The 20,721-nt window shown below is 51.2% G+C and overlaps 1 protein-coding gene across 13 annotated transcripts in view; it reads right to left on the bottom strand.

Annotated features, from left to right (window-relative positions):
* Positions 1-20,721, bottom strand: part of Gtf2ird1 (GTF2I repeat domain containing 1) — a 91,246-nt gene that overhangs the window by 28,144 nt on the left and 42,381 nt on the right. For all 13 annotated transcript variants that reach the window (XM_041648303.1, XM_041648309.1, XM_041648299.1 and 10 more), the window contains 8 exons: positions 18,914-19,069; positions 17,285-17,468; positions 15,349-15,659; positions 14,169-14,258; positions 11,890-11,973; positions 6,008-6,191; positions 3,223-3,248; positions 1,519-1,627 (listed from right to left, as the gene is read on the bottom strand). In XM_041648303.1, the coding sequence (XP_041504237.1) occupies positions 1,519-1,627; positions 3,223-3,248; positions 6,008-6,191; positions 11,890-11,973; positions 14,169-14,258; positions 15,349-15,659; positions 17,285-17,468; positions 18,914-19,069 (1,144 nt within the window). The remainder of the gene's footprint in view (positions 1-1,518; positions 1,628-3,222; positions 3,249-6,007; positions 6,192-11,889; positions 11,974-14,168; positions 14,259-15,348; positions 15,660-17,284; positions 17,469-18,913; positions 19,070-20,721) is intronic.

Genomic DNA, 20,721 nt, shown 5'->3' with positions numbered 1-20,721 from the left:
CGACCTTGTCCTGAGCCCTCTGCCCAGCGCGGCTCTGCCCACCATTCAGAAATACCCACCCCACCCCCGAAACGTGAGTGTTACAGAGCTCATCTGTGACCTCAGTACTTGAGAGAAACACACAGGATTGTTGGGAGCTCAAGACTCTATTATAAAGCTTGAGAAAACCAAACTAAGGGGCTGGAGAGCTGGCTCGGTACTTAAGATGGCTTGCTGTTCTTGCAGAGGAACCCAAGTACAGTTCCCGGTATCCACATGGGGGGCTCACGATCATCTCTAACTCTCGCTCTCGTGTACCCAGTGCCCTCTTTGGGTACCCATAGGCATCTGCACACACACGGTGCATATAGATAAATTCAGGCACACATATATACTCATAAAATAAAAATAATCTTAAACCAGGCACACGCCTTTTAACACCAGCACTTGGGAGGCAGAGGCAGGCGGATCTCTGTGAGGTTGAGGGAGACTGGTCTACAAAGTGAGTACCAGGACAGCCAAGGCTACACAGAGAAACTCAGTCTCGAAAAAACAAAACACACACAAAAAAAATAAACTCAAGACCTGTGATGGAGCAGGCCTTTAGTCCCAGTGTAGGGAGGCAGAGGAATCTGTATCTTTATGACCCAGAGCCTGGTAATACAGTGAGTTCCAGGATGGCCAGAGATACACACAGTGAGGATTTGTCTCAATAAAATAAAATATTAACAAGAAAATAAAAACACCATGCATCCTGGACCCCATTCTCCCACAGAATGGGGCTAACTGCCCTACGTTAGTATCAGGTCCCAGCTTCCCAGGGTCATGTTCTCACTCTCGTCTCCATCTTTCTGGCCAGCACGTGTTCCACAGCTCATGGCCCGAGCTGGCCAGTTTAGAAGTCTCCAGGTTCAGCAGAGTAACTGAATGGTGTTGGGGACGGGGGGGGGGGGGGGGGGGGAGGGTACACTGGGGACTGTAGGATATCTGTGAGCAAGATCTGGAACATGGGAATTCTAAAATAAATGACTGATGTCATCTCTTTTTCTTTTTAAAAGCAAGCATGGAGATTGAATCCAGAGTTTTGTGCACAGTAGGAGGGTGCTCTGTCACAGAGCCAAGTCTACACCCCCTCACTGGGGGATTCTAGGCAGGGGCTCTACCACTGAGCCACACTCCAGCCCCTCACTGGGGAATCCTAGGTAGCGCTCTACTGCTGAAGGACACCTGTAGCCCGAATGACCAGTTCTTGTTCCCCTCGGATCTACAACCTGATTTTGGAGTGAGGGACAGTGACTCGGATGTCAGCTGAACATGCAGATAAACAGTGTGGGTAACCAAGGAAGGTCCCTGAGATAACTGACACCTGAAATAACTAATCCTCCTTGTTCTCTTGTTCCACTTTGCCTCTCACGGGACTAGAAAATCCCTGGTGTGGAAACCATGTGTCCAAGTTGGGGGATGGGAACCAGTCAGGCCTCACCCCTTCCTAACCTGCGCAGAACACAGGCCTAACCCAGAGCAGAGGAGGGACCTTACCAAGCAGTCCCAGCCAGGTCCAGCATAGTGTCCCTACAGACCTCTGTAGAAGTGTCTTCTGGTGGGCTGGCTGGCTCCAGCTTCACGGGGTCTTTGGTAAACTTGTTCCCTGCGGGAAGAGTTGAGCTTAAGATGGCAGCTCCTCAGCCAGATGTACACCTGCAACCTCAATACTCAGAAGCCTGAGGTTGGGGGACTGCTGTGAGTTTGAAGTCTGCTTGGACTACGGCCCTATCTTGAGAACCCCCAAAGTTAGGGTCTTTTCTGTGGGTGGGAGACACTCGGGCAGTGGCTTCTATAGGACATCCCAAGAGACACTCTTGGGAAGAGGCAGGCTGCCTCTGATCTCTTCTTTGGAGACCGTGTCTGAAACAGTCAGGAAGGCATCTGTCTACATCCTGCCTTCATTCTGGAAAGTTCTCCCCACACTCCGATAGGACATGATAATGTAAGTACCTCAGGAGAAAGGCCACAGCCTCCACTCCTACCCATTTGTCCTATGGGATCATTTTCTCCTTTAATAGAACCAGAAATCAGAAGGCAGCTAGCTCCTCTTCCCCACCCCACCCCCCCCTCTTTCTTTCATACAGAGATAGGGTTTCTCTGTACGGCTCTGGCTGTCCTGCAACTCTATGTAGACCAGGCTGGTCTTAAACTCACAGAGATCCATCTGCCTCTGCCTCAGGTGCTAGGATTAAAGGCCTTGCTACCACCGCCTGGCCAGCTAACTCTTCTTATCATCTCCATGTCACAGATGGGGAAACTGAGGCTCACGGACAATGCTCGAGGTTACAAAGCTGTTAATGGGTCTCAGGTCCATCATGCCCCGCGGATCTGTGTAGCATTCGGTGGCTGGGGTTTGGGGGTCACAGCATCTAAGGGAAATGCCACAGCCCCACTTCTCTAGTGTTTAATTGCTCTGTGTATATATGGGAGTGGGATCATACCCATGTCTGCAGAATGGCAGCATATGCCTGCAATCTCAGGACTCAAGAGACAGAGGCAGAAAGATCCTGAATTTAAGGCTAGCCTGGGTTACAGAGAATTTGAGGCCAGGCTGGGCTGTGTAGTGAGACACTAAAAAAGGGATTAAATAATGGGGGGGATTAAATAAAAGAAGATAAAAAGAATAAAACAAGGTAGCTCGGGAGCTGGGAAGACTGATCTATAGGTGAAGAGACTGCCATGCAGGCATGAAAACCTGGACTTGAAGACCCAACACCCATAGAAAAAGCCAGGCGCAGGGCCGTGTGCCCACGACCCAGATAAGGGAGGCGATGACATCAGTGAGCAAGCTGTCTCCAAAAGGAGTGAGCCAGAGAGTGACTACGGAAGACTGCGGATGGCTCAAGGACCAAGCTGACTTCTGGTCTCCACACGGACACACACATGCACACTCACGTGCACACACGCACACACACACACACACACACATGCACACGCACGTGCACACATGCACACACACACACCAATCCAAATAAAAACCAAGGTCGTTCCGAAGGGAACCTAGCTATATGTTTAGCAAATGGTATTACTATTTCCTCCAAGGAGACTCTAAATTGTACAGGGTTCCAGTCTGTCAGTCACTGGGAGCCCAGAGACCACATACAATCCCAAGATATAGAAGAGGATTCAAGATGACAGGGACAATTCAAGGAGACAGCAGCTCCAGAACAGACCACCCAACGGCACCCATTTGCTTACCTGTGAAAATGCGCTCATCAAACATCCTGGAAAGAGAAAAGAGAGGATGAGGTCGGCGCAGGCTGGTCCCTTCCAGAGATGGCCACCCATCTTGCCAGGGTGGTTCTGAGAGCCACAGATAGGGCTGGCCACACATGTGGGCAAGCGTTGAGGAGTGATGGTTAATCTCACCAACCTGATGAGACTTAGAGTCACCACAGAAACAAATCTCGGGGCATGTCTGTGAGGGATTTTTTAGATTGGGTTCATTGAAGAGAAGCCCTAAAGCCCCAAATATGGGTGGCTCCATCCCATAGGCTGGGGACCTGTAGTGAATCAAAAGAAAGACAGCTGGGGGGGGGGGGGGAGAGTCAGTGTTCATCTTTCGCTTCCTGACCGAGGACGCACTGTGACCACCTCATGCTTCTGCCCACCTTCCCACCCGGATGGACTGTGCACCCTCACACTGTGAGCCCAAGTAACCGCTTTCCTCCCTTAAGTTGCTTTCGTTGGGTGTTTAGTTAGAGCAACAAGGAAAAGCAACGAATACAGAGGGAACCTGGACAACTCAAGACTCCTGTCCCACTGTCACTCTGGCCCGAAAGACTGTATGGGTTTTGTTGTTCTGTTTTGCTTTGAAGACAGGCTCTCCCGTAGCCCAGGCTGACTTCAAACTCCCTATGTAGCCAAGGATGACCTTGAGTTCCTTCCTGATCCTTTTGCCTCTTACTGTGTTAGAATTACAGGCCTGTCAACACCATGTCTGGTTTTTGGAGCCCTTGGTATGGAAGCCAGGGCTTCATGAATGCCGGGCAGGCACTTGACCCCCTAAACCACACCACCACCCAAAGACCCGCTCATTAAGGCCTGTTATACCTGCGTCTCCTAAAGTGCCAGGCTCGGCAAAAAGCAACTTGGAGCAAACAACAGACCATAGCCATGGAAGGCGACCTGAGGACTCCTTCAGGGGTGTTCTCAGAAAGCAGGGGCCCCAAGCAAGGGCAGAAACTAGGGTGTTATGTAGATGGCTAAAGCAAGGTCCTTGTATTGACGGGCTCATACAAAACCCATGGGACTCTTGTGTTTGCGGCAGGGTCAGATCACGGATGGACCAATCAGAGGGGAAGAAGCTGGGGCCCAGGGATGGTTCAAGGACCAAGACACGCAGATAAAGTAATTGAAGCCCAGGCCAAGAATGGAGGCTGAGGCAGGAGGATCTTTAGGTCAAGGCCATGGGCTATATATTATATATTACGACCTTGTCTCAAAAAGACTAGCAACAATGACCGACAAGGGAAAGATATGCCAAAGGGAAAGGTGTTCAGGAGGTCGAGGCTGGTTAGGTCTCAACTGCCCAGGTGACACAAACTAGCGTCACCTGAGGCACTGCCCGCATCAGATCAGCCTGTGGACATGTCTCTGAGGAATCGTGTAAATCGATACAGGAGGACTCAGCCAATAGGAAGCATGAGCAGGGTTAGCAAGCCAGAGACTGAGCCAACGAGCTGCCTTCCCTCCACGGTTCTGCTAAGTTCCTGCCCTGGCTTCCCTCAATGGTGAACTGTGACCTGGAACGGGAAATCAACCCCATCTTCTCCCCAGAGCTGCTGCCAGTCACATGGTTATCACAGCACCAGAATGAGCCTAGAACAGGAGGCTGGGCATGTAACCGGGGCCTGACAATGGTTAAGAGTGTCTGTGGGGAACTATCACAAAACTGAGTATTTTGGACAATCTGTCTAAATTAACGTTCTCACAGTACATGAGACCCTGTCTTTAAAAACACCAATTTACAATTTGCAAAATTTACAAAAACAAGAAACAAACAAACAAAAAACCTAGTCAGATATACTGGTGCACACTTTTAATCCCAGTACTCGGAAGGCAGAGACAGGCTGATCTCTGTGAGTTTGAGGCCAGCCTGGTCTATAGGGTGAGTTCCAGATCAGCCAAAGGCACATAGTGAGACCTTGCCTGAAAAAAAAAAATAGTTCAACAAAACAAAACAAAAAAGCCAATAAGGGCAGACTGAGTTGGGTGTCGAGGTTAAGGCTCAGGGCATGAAGTCTAAGCGTGACTTCCTGTTCTTCTGAGAGACTGGGGCTTGCTTCCCTGCTGTTCGTGGAGCTCAGAGAGCTCACACACATCTGGAAAACACAAGGCCTGAAGCAACCGCAGAGACCAAGGCCAGAGGGAACTGGCTTCCTGTCTGGGGGCCCAGCTTCCCTTCTCAGTCCCGCCCACTGACCCAGCAGCTGAAGAATTAACAAGGGGACCATTATTTATGAAATACATAGTTGGGGTAGGCCGGGCCAGGCTAAAGGGGTTTCACTTCACTTTTGGGAGGCCGAGGAAAAAAGCCAGATGCCCTCACAGCATGTCTGGGTTAGTAGGCACACTTGATGGACTAGGGTCCCAAAGCACAGTTCTAAGTTCTAGAACCATCTGCTCTTCTTTTTGTCTTTGTGTGTGGCTCTGAGGGCAGAAAAATCCAGAGTCTCACACATTAGGCAGGGGCTCTACCACTGAGCCCCACCCTAGCCCCTCACTGGGGGATTCTAGGCAGGTGCTCTACCACTGATCCACACCCCAGCCCCTCACTGGGGGATTCTAGGCAGAGGCTCTACCACTGAGCCACACCCCAGCCCCTCACTGGGGGATTCTAGGCAGGGGCTCTACCACTGAGCCACGCCCCAGCCCCTCACTGGGGGATTCTAGGCAAATGCTCTCCCACTGAGCCATGCCCCAGCCCCTCAGTGGGCAGTTCTAGGCAGGCCTTCTTTCCCAGAACCCAGCCAGTGCACACCTCTTGATGATGAAGTGAATGCTGTGCCGCTCCTCCAGAATCCGCTTCAGCTTGGGCACCCCGTAAGTACAGGGCCGCTTGAAGGGGATCTTGTCCGGGATGCCCACAATTTCCACAGCCTCGGGGTCACAGGCAATCTTCCTATAGGGGACAGGGACCATGTGGTCCAGGCCCAGGGCTTCCGCTAGAAGGACAAGAACAAGGATGAGTATGAGAGACAAGTCACAGGATCCTGTTCCCTCCCATCTAATGCTGCCTTGGCTGTGTTGTAACAGAAACAATGGTGTCACACCTCCCTCCCTCCCTCCCTCCCTCTCTCCCTCTCTCTCTCTCTTTAACCCTTTCAGACAGATTCTCACTATTTAGTCCTGGCTGACTCAGAACTCACTAGGTAAACCAGGCTGGCCTCACATTCCAAGGCCTGCCTGCTTCTGCTTCCCAAATACTGGCATTAAAGAGCAGGGCTGCCTTGACCAGGGTCTTTGTTTGTTTTGTTTTGTTTTTTGAGACAGGGTTTCTCTGTGGCTTTGGAGCCAGTCCTGGAACTAGCTCTTGTAGATCAGGCTGGCCTCAAACTCACAGAGATCCACCTGCTTCTGCCTCCTGAGTGCTGGGATTAAAAGAATGCACCACCACCACCCTACCCAGGGTCCTTTTTGTTTTAACATTAAAAAAAAGCATACTAATTATTTATTGGGAGGCATTGCCTAAGTGCCTGAGTATGGAGGTCAGAGGACAACTTGCAGAAGTCAGTTCTCTCCTTCCTTCGGGTGGGTGCCAGGGATGAAACTCAGTGCATAAGGCTTGGTTGCAAGAGCCTTTTCCCCCCCTTTTAACCAGCTGAACCATTTACCTTCCTGCTGCCCTGCATCTACTTGAGACAGGGTCTTATTACAGTCCCCAGATTGGCATCAAATACACAGCAATCTTCCTGCCTCAGCCTCGCAAGGGTTGGGTTATGCGCCAGGTGCACTAGCCTGCCAAGCACTAACTATTGCTTATTTTCTTGGGCCAAGCTGGCCCTTGCTCTGGGCTTTCCCTGTTCTGCTCAGGGTGGTGTCCTTGTAGCTCTGAGTTGCCCTCCAGGCACTCACTGGCCACACCAGGGCTGGGCAGAATAGTTCAGGCTACTTCAAGAGCAGCTCACTGTTTTCTTGTTGATGGACCCGGTGTCTGGTGACAGCGTTGGCAGCCAGCTCTACACTGTGAAGTCACAATTAGCTCGTTGTCATATTAAATAATCCCTTGAAATCTCGGCAGCTGTCAAATCATTGCTTCCTCACCCCCGCCTGCTGTCTGGGGAGCCCCCTCCCTGCCTTCAGTGTTTGGAGTTCATGTGAGCTCAGGACCATGCAATGTTGGACGTTTTCCCCCCTGAGATGGGGCGGTCTCTTTGAATTCACGATCCTCCTGCCTCATCTCCGAAGTGCTGGGATATAGGCATAAACCACTATGTCTGGTTTATATGTCGCTGGGGATGGAATCCCTTCACACATGCTAGGCAAGCACTCTACCAACAGAGCCACATTCTCAACTCCTTTAGTTTTTGACAGGGTCTCTCTTTACACCCCAGGCAGGCCTGCAACCCTTAAATCCCTTTGTCTCAGTCTCAAAAGTCTGGAATTACAAGTGTAAGAGACCACCAAGTAGGGTCTCTCTGCATTTTTTTTCCACGACAGGGTTTCTCTCCGTAACAGCCCTTGCTGTCCTGGAACTCTCTTTGTAGACCAGTTTGGCCTCAAATTTACAGAGATCCCTCAGCCTCTGCCTCCTGACTGCTGGGATTAAAGGTGTACACTGCCACCTCTCTCTCTCTCTCCCCCCTTTCTCTCTCTGTATCTCTCTCTCTGTATCTCTCTCTCGCCACATCACAAGCATATATCATAGCCAGAAAGACAGCATCAGGGGCTGGCACTATGGTCAAGCAGATGCCAGTGCTTAACCAGGTCCCATTCTCTTGCACATAGCCAAAGCGTCTCCAGTTTCTACTCCCTATAGCCCAGGGGGTTCACCTGATTGTCGGGAGACTCCTGTGCACACGCCACCCCACACCCTACACAGGGGGCCTGGGCTACCAGTCCCAGATCGCCCAGCAAGGGCATCATCTCAGGAAGCCACCTGACTCTCTAGCCCGAGGACTCAGCCTCCTCTAAGCCATCTTTGTTTCCTCGCCAAGCACTGTGGACACCTGGACACTAACACCAACTGCTGCATGCAACCACATTCAAGTTCTCACAGCTGTGCACGCTTGCACACGAGGGTCCACAACCGCATGATCTTGCACACAAGTGCACACTACTGTATACATCTGTTGGGGGCACAAAGGTCCTTGTGCCACAGATCACTAGGGAAACCAGGAATGTTAAACACATAGAGCCCACTTCTCAATGGAGGAGATAAAATAACTGTTTTCCCGTCCAGAAGGCAGGGAGTGGATTTTGTTAATAAGTTGGTGACTTTTTAGCTATCTGTGGAGGCAGACCTTACCCAAGTTCCTCAGAAAGTATTCAGAGAGCACACTAGATTCTGGGTCTTTAAGCTACTGAACCCTCCCTCCCTCACGGTCGCGTGTACTTTGTAAAAGAATCTCCATGTAATCACACCTTCAAATGTATTGTGTACCTGGAGCTGGACTGACTGTTGCCTGGAAAATTTCCCCCCAATTGTACTGAGTTTTAAATTTGCTGACGAGGAACTGCCTGGCATTAGAGCCCCCAAAGTCTGATCCAGGTGGATGAAGTCAGTCTGCACTGGGTTTTCATTCTCGTCTCTTCATTTGGTTTGCTTCCCTGTCTGATGTCTGCAGGGACCCCCTCATATATCTGCATGTAAGCACCACTGCTGTGTCTGCATGTAAATACTCATCGCTGCATGTATCTGCATATTTAAGTACCCACTGCTGAATGTCTGCATGTAAGCACCACTGCTGTGTCTGCATGTAAATACTCATTGCTGCATGTATCTGCATATTTAAGTACCCACTGCTGAATGTCTGCATGTAAGCACCACTGCTGTGTCTGCATGTAAATACTCATCGCTGCATGTATCTGCATATTTAAGTACCTACTGCTGCATGATTGCATGTAAGCACCACTGCTGCATGATTGCATGTAAGCACCACTGCTGCATGTCAGCGTGTAAGCACCACTGTTGCATGTCAGCATGTAAGCACCACTGCTGCATGCCAGCATGTAAGCACCCACTGCTGCACGTCTGCATATACGTGCCCTTCAGGCATTGGTTGCTGTGGTCCTTGGACAGAAAGTCGTCCTCCAGGATAGAGGACCTTATGCCTATCACGTTATGTCTTAGGCTTTAATGGTGAGGTGCTCTGTTCTGGGGACAAGTTCTTAAATATTTTACAAAACTCAGCTTTTGGATCATCTCCTATGGAGTTTACCTCTCCAGAGTGAAAAAGACCTGTTAAGCAAAGGACATAAAACAGGCAAATAAAGCCAGAAGGTGGTGCATACCTGGGAATCTGAGCCTTGCAGAGATGGAGGTAGGAGGATTGCTATGAGTGCAAAGCCAGCCTGGACTATGTCTAAAAAAACCAGATAAAAGTGCTGGGATGTGACTCAGCTGGGAGTGTTTGCCTGGCACACTTGCAGCCCCGAATTCCACCCCCAGCATTGAATAAACTGGGCAGGGTGGCGTGTTCCTGTCGTGGAACACTCAAGTAGTAGAGGCAGGAGGATCAGAAGTTCAAGGTCATCCTGGGCTACTTGGAGTTCAAAGGCAGCCTAGGTAAAATGAGACCCCATCTCAAAATGAACACATAAATAAGAAAGAAGGCCCGGGGTGATGGTGGTGCCCCATGCCTTTAATCCCAGCACTTTCAAGGCAGAAGCGGGCGGATCTCTATGAGTTTAAAGACAGCCTGGTCTACAGAGTGAGCTCCAGGACAGCCAGGGCAACACATAGAAGCCCTGTCTCGAAACACCCCCACCCTCAAAAGAATGAAATAAAAGGAAAGGAAAGAAAGTAAATTGGTCACGCGTACAATCACAGTATTTGCTGGGCTGAGGCAGCTTGGCCTAAGTAGTGATTTTAGCCTAGTGTAGGCTATGAAATAAGAGCCTCCAAAAAATCCAAGAGGGGAGGAGTATGGTTTGGTGGGTAAAGGTGCATTACAACCAAGCCCAAATATGAACTCAATCCCTGGAACTCATACAGCAGAAGGAGGGAATCAACTGCTGAAGTCTATCCTCTGAGTACAAATATGTGTGTCACGGCACAGTTCAGCAGACACAGACAAACACAAAATAAATGTAGAACACTCACACACTCAGGAGGCGGAGGCAGAGGCAGGCGGATCTCTGAGTTTGAGGACAGCCAGGGCTACACAGAGAAACCCTGTCTCGAAACAAACAAACAAGGCACTCACATACCCCAAAACAACAACAAAACACACACACAAAAGACAAGCTAGTGATGACAGCTCACCAGGTACAGGCACTTAACACCAAGCCTGATAACCTGAGTTCAATCCATGGTACCTAAATGATGGCTGGACAATCACATCCTGAGAGCTGTCCTCTGACCGGCACGCACATGTGAGGGAGGCAGACAGACAGACAGACAGACACACCAGTGCACGTAATTAAAAAGTCTTAGCTCAGTTGGTAAAGTGCCTGTCTTACAAACATACAGATCCAATTCTGATGGCCAGAACTAATGCAAAATAGCCAGGAGTGGTAGCTTGTACTTATAAACTCCAACATTGGAGACACAGAAACAGATGGGTCCTGAGGTCCATTAGCCGGCCCCACTAACCTACTTAGTGTGTTCCAAGCCAGTAAGAGACGATGTCTTCCAAAAAAGAGATCAGGACACAGAAGTGGGGATGGCCAGTAAGTTAGCTATGTTGGCTAGTTCTATGTCTACCTGACACAAGCTGGAGTCATTTGGGAAGAGGGAACCTCAGTTGAGAAAATGTCCCTACTAACTGGCCTATGGGCAAGACTGTGGTGCAGCTTCTTGACTGATGATTGATGTAGGACCAGCCCACTTCGCTGTGGGCAGTATCACACCTGGGTTGATGCTTCTGGATGCTCTAAGAAAGCTGGGCAAGTCACGAGAGCAAACCAATAAGCAGCGTTCCTCCATGGCCACTGCTTCGGTTCCTGCCTCCAGGTGCCTGCCTCGAGCTCCTACCCTGTCCTTTCGTCATGGAGTGTGAACCCCGAAACAAACCCTTTTGTTTCCAGGCTGGTTCTGGGGTCATGGTGTTTCATTGTAGCAATAGGAGTCTAAGACAGGGCCTCTCTGTGTACCTTTCCAGCTGGGATAGACCTTTATATGGGACCCTGGGTTCCATCTCCAGCATCATGGACATGGTGGTGCATACCTGGAATCCCAGCACTCGGGAAGTACATGAAGGAGGATCAAAAGTTCAAGGTCACTCTCCATTCACAGCAATTTCAACACTAGCCCCGGGCTACCTGAGACAGTCTCAGCAACAGCACGCAACAAAGGTGCATGATGTCTAAAAATGATACCTGAGGTTGTCCTCTGGCCTCAACACGCACACACACGTATGTGCAACTACACACACATATGCATGCACACACAACAAACGTAGTAGACTACAATAAGGGGCCGTGGGAGCAGCCAACAGAGAGCAACACGTCCCCCTGCCCATCTTCCCATAGGTGACGGAAGGTCTGGGGATCTGCCATCATCCCACCCCCACAAAGAATCTGCAAGGGAAATATTGACACAACCACCCTCTCCCCAGATAGGGGAGAGCCCACGCCGGATGCCATCCGCACTGATGCTGCGCGGGCGCCAGCATATGGCTCAGGCTGTTGTGTTGGGGAACACAGGCGACTGCCACACATAATGAGATGCTCACCCGGTGGGCTGCGCCGCCCACTCACCGTATCTGCTGTTAAACAGGATCTGCACGCACTCCCGCAGGGTGTTGATGTCCTCCATCTCCTTGATGAAGGCGTCCCACTTCTCTATCAAAACACAGAAGGCCCAGTGAGGGGCTGGTCCCCTGCTCCCCACTCTCCCCCCACCAGCCTAGGGTGCCACTGTGAAGAACACTGCTGTCCCATCCATTGTCGCCGCAGCCCCCGTGCAATTTAAGGTGCCTGGACAGTGTCATCCCTCCGCTCTCTCGCCAGCTCCATGTCCACTTCTCCATCTCCCAAAGAGCCATGAAGGCACAGATCTTCTGGCTCCCCACAACACCCTTCCTTAGGAAGGCAAAGCCTAGGAAAGCCACGTCTCTTGAGGAAGGAGGGTCTTACTGTGTAGACCAGGTTGGACTGGATTTGAAATCCTCCTGCCTCAGCCTCTCAAGTGCTGGGATGGCAGACATGTGTCACAAAGTCTAGGGAATCAGGCAGGGCTAGTGCTGGGACCTAGGACCCTAATACATGCTAGAGAAATGATCTTTGGTCCAGCCAAGCTCCCAGTCCCGCACTGAGAAATTCTAAAGAGGCCCTCTAATGCTGAGGCACACATCCTGCCCTCCATGGGAAAATGGGGGGCTATAAACAATTCGTGACTGTTCAACCACATTCCAGCCCCCCCTCACATCTTTCTTTACTTTCTTTCATCTGTTCTTTAGAGACAGAGCCTTACTGCATAGCCCAGGTTAGCTTCAAAGACGAGCTTCCTGTCTCAGTTCCAAGTGCTGAGAGCTACCCATACAAGGGTTCCTTCCTTCCTTCATTTTTTTTTTATTTTATTTTTTGGTTTTTTTCGAGACAGGGTTTCTCTGTGGCTTTGGAGCCTGTCCTGGAACTAGCTCTGTAGACCAGGCTGGTCTCGAACTCCCAGAGATCCGCCTGCCTCTGCCTCCCGAGTGCTGGGATTAAAGGCGTGCGCCACCACCGCCCGGCTCCTTCCTTTATTTATTTTTTTAAATATTTATTTATTTATTTATTTATTTATTTATTATGTATACAATATTCTGTCTGTGTGCATGCCTGCAGGCCAGAAGAGGGCACCAGACCTCATTACAGATGGTTGTGAGCCACCATGTGGTTGCTGGGAATTGAACTCAGGACCTTTGGAAGAGCAGGCAATGCTCTTAACCGCTGAGCCATCTCTCCAGCCCTCCTTCCTTTATTTTTGAGGCAGAGTATCACTATGTAGCTCTGGCAAGTCTGGTATTTTCTATGTAAACCAGACTGGCCTCGAACTCAGAGATCCTCCTGCCTCTCCTTCCTGAGTGCTGAATTAAAGCCTCATACCTAACTTTTTAAATATTTCTTCTCTCACAGGAAGAGTATAATTCTTTCCCCTCTGAGCACTGGCTGGAACATTCTGGGCTTCTCGTGGATAGAATGGGGTCAGAAATGATAGTCACTTCTGAAGTGAGGTCACAAAAAAAAACAGGCTTCCTCCTTCCTGTCTTGGACCACCAAGCCTGAGGACGCCAGCCGCAAAGTTGCGAGCCTGTTCGGCTGTCCTGAAGTAAACTAGCCCAGGTGGTGCAGAACTGAAGCCTCTGATCCAGGCTGCAAGGGTGACCTTCCTTATGCATGTCTCTCCAGCTTCAGCCAAACCCTCAGATGAGACTGCCGCCCGGGTGACACATGCCGACGAGCTTGCAAGAGACCCTACACACAAACTATTTTCTCATCCGCTATGATAATAAGGTTTGCTTGCCAACTTGAAGAGGATTCAGAATCACCATGGAAATGACCAACCGGCTGAGTGTGTTTGGGAGGGGGTTTCAGGACAGGGAAGTACCATTCTGTAGCTGAGATCCCAGATTATATCAAAAGAAGAAACAAGCCGAACACCAGCCTCCAATCTCTTTCCGGTCTCTGATTGTGTGACCAGGCACCTCAGACTCCGCCCGCCAGGTCTTCCGGGAGGTTACTTGGCACACTGTAACCCTTTGACCTACGAGCTACAACCGAGTCTTCCTCCCTTAAGTTGTTTTTGGTCAGTGTCTTATCACAGCAAAGAGAAAAGTAACTCCACGGCAATGAGAAAACTAACATACACGCAGAAACTAGGTAGTAACAAACGCTATTTTAAGTTGTAGTTTGGGGACATTTGTGACGCCCGTGGCTGCTTTGACTCCCAGCCCCTTGCGCCAAACTGCTCCTCTCTCTCTCACCAGTATCTTCAGGACCCATTTTCCCCTCAGAAAACCACTCTGGCCGGGTCACTGCCGAGGGCGCTGGCCTACCTGACTTGTCATGGACAATGGAGAAGAGGATCCGCTTGGAGGCATGGACATTCTGGATGAGAGGCCCAGCAGGTCCTGAGGGCTTCTGTCCTAAACAAGGGGCAAAGAAAGGCATACGTTTTGGAGGGGTCCCAGATACCTCGGAGAAACTAGAACTGGGAGCCCCGTGATTCCCAGGTTCCAGGCAACCCACATCCCTAACCATGGATCCCAGCTGCTCTATACCAGCCTGGGAGATGCCCGGGGCAGGCACCACGAGAGCAGGTCAGGCTCCCCGTTTTCTTCTCATTCTCTTAATTAATTTATTCATTTACTTATAAATGATCAGAACACAACTTGTGGGAGGTGGTTCTCTTTTATGAGGTGGGTCCCAGAAATTAAACGGAGGTCACTGGGCTTAGCGACAGGTGCCTCTAATTAGGCAAGCACTCGATCAACTGAGCCATCTCCAACACCCAAGTCTGAAATGTCCGGGCTGGACTCGAACTCACTGAGATCCGCCTGCCTCTGCCTCTCAAGGGTTGGGATTAAAGGCGTGCGCCACCACCGCCCGGGCTGTTTTAGGAATCTCGATCCCAAGAATCTTAGATAAGGGATACTCCAGAAGTACCCCATTTTCACAAACGAAGAAACTGAGGCTCAGTGAGATCGAGACTTGCCCGGGCATACACAGCCAGGATAGAGCTCACATTTCCTTCATTCCTAGCTGTTCCTTCTCTTCTTCCTAAATCTTAAACCTAAGCAGTGTATGCAGTAGGTGCTCATTAAATGCATATGATTTTATTTCTTTTTTAATTGCAGTCATCTCTTGGGGGGGTGTGTGTGCATGCACATGCATGCGTGAATGCGTGCATGTATGGCTGCCAGAGGACAACTTGTGGGATTCAATTTTCTCCTTCACCACGTGAGTCTGGAGAGATTGAACTCAGGTTGTGAAGCCAATTGACAAGCACCTGCTGGACCATTCCATCACCCCCGATTAGTTTATTTACGCTCTCCACAGCGGGGGGGGGGGGGGGGGATGCCTCTCGGCATCCAAGGTCTGTTCAAGGCCTTGTGGAAGGCCAAGAGGAGGCTCCAGTTGAAGTGGGTCTTGACAAAACCCACCCCTGCTCAGAAATGCTTTCTCCTTAGAGGCAACCACCCAGAGAGACACGCAGGTCCCCAAACGCAGCATTACCACAGCAGTCGGAGAAATCTTGGGCACTAGGGACCTGGGACTCAGGTACAGGCCAGCCCAAGGTCAGGTCGCTGGGGGTCAATGGGCAGGTGGGTGCCTCCTGCTTGAGTTCCCGGATGGGGTGGTTGGGCACTGAAGTGCTGTACAGGAAGTTGGTCACGGAGGATGGGGTGGCGGTGGGGGGCAGGTCCTGGGGAGTGACCTTGGAGGCCTGGCCATGCAGACTGCAGTCTCGGGACCCCTTGGGTAGCAGGGTGACACCATTCATCTCCACCAGTGCCTTTGAGTCCTGTCCACCATCATCAGGAGGCCTGGGTGAAGGAAGAGATAGGAACTGCATTGAATACCTACTCTTGTCTGTCAATCTCTCCCTCCACAGCCTATGTAACTAGAGAATATAACTGAGCTGGTACTACAGGTATTCCAAGGGAGTGGGATGGGAGCCAGGCCCGACATCATAGGTAAGGACACGAGCCTGGTGGCACGGGCATAATGCCCGATACCAGGTGGCAACCACTGAAGACCCAGGCCCGCCCCAAGCTGCCTCAGTTCTCCAGGCCACCAACCCCATCCTCCACCTGGCTCCTTCCCATCCCATCTGCCCCTCCTCCACACCTGCTCATGCATTGCTGGCGAAGACTTAGCAGCTAAGACAACACGAGGTCCCCAGGTATGCTGCGCCCCTGGTAGCCTTGACCTCACTTCCCATCAGTCTTTTATGAATCTCATTAACAGCCTAAGCTCATATCCAGGCCGTGTGGCTCTCCCAGCTCAAGCCTTTTAAAACTAATTTATGTTTTTGAGACAGGTTCTCACGTAGCCAAGGTAACCTCGAACTTACGGTGTAGTTGAAGATGACCTTGAACTCTTGATTCTCTCACCTCGACTTCCCCAAAAGTGTTGGGATTAAAGCCGTGCATCCCCACTGATAACCACATCTCTACACATTGTCAATCATTTGTCCCTGATCTCTGCACAGCCTTTCGGGTGACTCTTTCCCAAGTCAGAATTCTGCTGGACACTGACACAGCAGTAAGGCCCTTGGGAAACTCCCACGGTCATGTCCTGACTCACATTATGCTATAGGACCGGACCTTGGTCTTTTTTTTTTGTTTGTTTTTTGTTTTTTTTTGAGACAGGGTTTCTCTGTGGTTTTGGAGCCTGTCCTGGAACTAGCTCTTGTAGACCAGGCTGGTCTCGAACTCACAGAGATCCGCCTGCCTCTGCCTCCTGAGTGCTGGGATTAAAGGTGTGCGCCACCACCGCCCGGCCCAGACCTTGGTCTTGCTTCCTCCTTTGGACCCAAAGCTTTCCCTAAAGGGTTCCCTTGGGGTCTCTCTAACTTTCTGCTCTCTGGTTGGGTACAGGATGTGACAGATTTATTTGTCTTCTGTTTTTATGGGAGACAATCTCATTGTGTAGCCCTAGCTGGCTTCGAATCTGCCAGGGTAGCCTCAAACTCAGCGATCCACCTATGTCTCCCTCATGAGTGTGGAGATTAAGTCACGTACCGCCACTCTCTGAAAGCTTGAATCGTCGATTTGACTTCATCTACAATCACTTTGGAAGAAAGAGTCTCAGTGAAGGAGTTAGACTAGGCTGACCCGTGGGTATGTCTATAGGGAGACCTTCTTGACTACACTGAGGTGGGCAGGCCCAGCCCACCGTGGGTGGCAGCATTCCCTAGGCAAGGGATTCTGAGCTAAGAGTAAACAAGCTGAGCGCTGGCACGCATGCCTGAATTCACTGCTTTTGGCTCTTGACTGAGGGATGTAATGTGACTAGCTGATTCAAATTCCTGTCGCTTTGACCTCCCTACAGTGACGGACTGTGACTCGGGATTGTGAGCCAAATAAACCCTTTCTCCCTTAATGGGCTTTTGTTGGTATTTTTAACACAGCGAAAGGAAACAAAACTAGGACAGGGGCTTACTCACCTCCTGAGCTTAAACCGTATTCGGTGGCTGTGCTCCAAAATGGCCATGAGCGCCTTGGGGTCATACTCGGCTGGCCTCCGGAAGGCCAGGCCCTCGGGCAGTCCCTGCACGGCCAGGAGCCCCGGCTCCCTAAGCAGCCTCTCGTAGGGCAAAGGTACCACGCTGGCCCTGCCCATAGCCTCACCTGTCAAGGAGCAAACGGTGAAGCTCAGTACTGGCAGGGACTTGGCTAGACACACTGGGAGCCAGGCAATGTGAGGTGACTCCCCCTTGGAGAGGGACTCTGGGTCCCTCGTTGCTGCAGACGTGGTATAAAATGAACACCAGCCTGTAGATGTGTTCTGTGGATGCCTACTGTGTATGTCTGAGGACGGGAGAGAGGAGACAGGAAGGCCCTATGCCAAGATAGTAGACTGACCTTTGCCAGGGATGCTACACCAAATTTTAACCTCAGGTTTAACCGAGGGAAGATAGCCTCGGTCCCAGAATGACCAGGAGGCAGAAGTGGAGGACCATGGGGTGGGGAGTTGGTAAGAGGCGGCTGCCCAGGAAAGGGACTCTCACGCCTGCGAGTTTGGAGCTGGAAAGGGGCTAAGGCATAGAAAGACGAGTCTCGCAGAGGCCTGCTCTACTGGGTGAGACGGGAGAGGGCCAGGCTGTGTGGGTCTGGGACGAGGTGCATGGGGAACAACTCGGTAAAGCTGAGCAGAAGTGTGCAGGGTTAGACTGGGGCCTGAGCAGGGTAAGGGCAGGGCTGACCTGGGTAGGTCATTGCTGGGCAGCTACACTGGGTGAGGCTGGGCTAAAGTGGTTAGGGCAGGGCTAAGCGGGGAAGACAGAGCGGGCTGAAGTAGGCAGAGCTGGGTTGAGGGCAAATGGATTGGCTTAGAATGTAGCTGGGTGGGTCTGGGCGAAAGTGGGTGGGCACAGCTGAGCAGGGGTGGGCTCTAAGCAGTGTGGAGTTTGATTGGTCTTGGTGGAGTATGCCTGGGTGGGGCACAGATACACGCAGCTGGGCAGAAGTGGGCGGGGCTAGCCTGGGAAGGGCGAGGACAGTGCTGACGTGGTTGCTGGGCAGGGCTAGGCTGAGGTGGGCAAGGCAGGGGTGAGCTGGGTAGGGCACAGTCAGACGGGAGTAGGCTGAGTTGGGTGGGGTGTGGCAGAGCTGGGGTGAGGCAGGTGGGGCTAAATTGGATTTGGCAGGGAAGGCCTGCGCTGAAGGGGATGAATAGGAAAGCAGGACCGGGTAAGGGCCCAGCTGCGGTGGGCGGGGCTAAAGCAGTTAAGGCGGGGTTGAGACTGGCCGAGCAGGTGGAGCTAGGTTTGGAGAATGGCTGAGTGAGGCTGGGTCAAGATGGATGTGGTTATGCTGGGAGGGCACGGCTGGGCTGGCCTGGATATGGTGGGACTGGGCTAAGGAGGTTAGGCTGGGTCAGACACCACTGGGCAGGGCTAGACAGTTTGGAGTGCAGTTCGATCGAGCTGGGTGGAGTGAGGCTGGGCTGATGGGCGGGGCCTTGGCTGAGGTGGGCGGGGATGATCTGGAAGGGACTGAACTAGACAGGGCAGGTGTGGGTAGGCTGGTCTCCCGCCCGCCCCTCTCCGGAATGGAATGAGGAAGGATCTTACTATAAAGAACATCAAACACTTCCTCTACCATCTTCTGCAGCAGGTACACATCCGAGCACTGCTCCAGCGAGGACCGCGGGATGCTCCGGCCACCACCCTCGGAGCGCTGCACCTTTTTAGGGTGCCCTGCTTCTGGATCTTTCCATAGGGGTCCCCCTGTGAGATGAGAGCACACGAACCATAAACTGCTGTTAAGCCCCCAGAGTCAGAGGCACCAGTGAATGAATGAATGAATGAATGAATTAACGAACGAAAGAACGTGAGCACCCTGCTGAGAGCCAGCAAAGACTGCAGGTCTCAGTCTGGACACGCACTTGCTGGTTGGCTTCAGGGTTGTCCTCTCCCTCTCTGTGCCTCAGTTTGCGATCGCTCAAAAAAGCCCATCAAGTCCGGCTCGGAACTGAGACGCCATGAACTTCTGCTTCACACACTCCATTCTATATTCATACGAACCCACGCTCTTGCTACCCACCTAAGCCCTAGTTTTCTGCTCCATTCACATGGAAAACAATGGAGAGTCGGCAACGGTTAGTTTTAAATGACAATTTGCCACAACCCGAGAAGGATGTCTCCAATGAATCATCTAGTTCCCCGGTTCTCAGTCTGTGGGCCATGACCCCCTTTGAGGGAGGGAGAGTCAAACGACCCTTTCATGGGGGATGTCTGAGACCACAGGAAAACACAGACATTTACAGTACAATTCACAGCAGTAGCAAAATTACAGGTATGAAGTAGCAACGGACATGATTTTATGGTTGCAGGGGTCACCACAACATGAGGGTTGCAGCATTAGGAAGTTGAAAACCACTGATCTAGATCAATTGGCCTATGGGCACAGACATTAAGTAGGGAATCATCTTGATTGTTAATTGACCCGGCCCATCACGGGCTGCACCATTATCTAGGCAATGGGGTTCTGAGCTATAGGAAACAGGAGAAAGTTCCACGAGCCCAAACAAGCTCCCTGCTCTTGACTGTGGATGTGATGAGACTAATTGCTTGAGTCCCTGCCTCTGAAATACGACCGCAACCTGGAATTGTTAGCCAAATAAACCCTTTTCCCCCCCAGCTGTAGTGTGTGTGTGTGTGTGTGTGTGTGTGAATGTGAGGGGATCTTTATGAAATATTCTTTTAGTTTTGGGGAATAGAGTCTCCCTACGTGGAGGAGGGTGACCTTGAATTCACAGAGATCTGCCTGTCTCTGCCTCCCAAGTACTGGGATGAAAGTCGCGCCTGAAGGGACAACCAAACAGGATGGACAGGGTCTTCTGGTCCCTTCCAGCTTGGAGCTGGCTCTCCTTGGAAACCAAGTTTGAAACAAACTATCCCGATTCTGAGTGCTATAAATAGGGACTCATTCTGGCTGTGGAAAACAAGGCACACTGTCCCTAAAATGCTGGGAGGGGCTACAGGACCCAGCCACACCCATTACTTGAATCCAGCTCCCCCCCCAACCTTAGAGACAGTACAGGCTGGGAGAGCAGAGTAGACGTAGTCTCGGGCTCCTAGGGAAACAGCTAGCTCCAGACCCCACTAGTGACTCATGAGTACTGGATAGATCTGGGAGGACTTAGGTGTAAGGCCCAGGAGACCCGGAAAATTACTAACAAACCATCGACAGCTGGTACCTGTGTGTCCACAGAGACCCCTGCTCTGAGGGGAGAAAGAGCAAGGGTCTGAGAACTGGAGTCCAGGCCTTGAACCACGCTCCCCGGGGTGGCTATTCTTGGTTGTCATGGTGACCCTATAGGCTCTTAGATTTAAATGCCTGGTCACTAGGGAGTGGCACTATTTGAAAGGATTGGGAG

This window comes from Microtus oregoni, unplaced genomic scaffold (assembly GCF_018167655.1).
Source record: "Microtus oregoni isolate MIOR12 unplaced genomic scaffold, Mior012 000003F_ref0000135, whole genome shotgun sequence".
Classification (NCBI taxonomy): domain Eukaryota; kingdom Metazoa; phylum Chordata; class Mammalia; order Rodentia; family Cricetidae; genus Microtus; species Microtus oregoni.
Note: the sequence above shows the minus strand (reverse complement) of the source record. Positions and strands in the feature narration are given on the sequence as shown.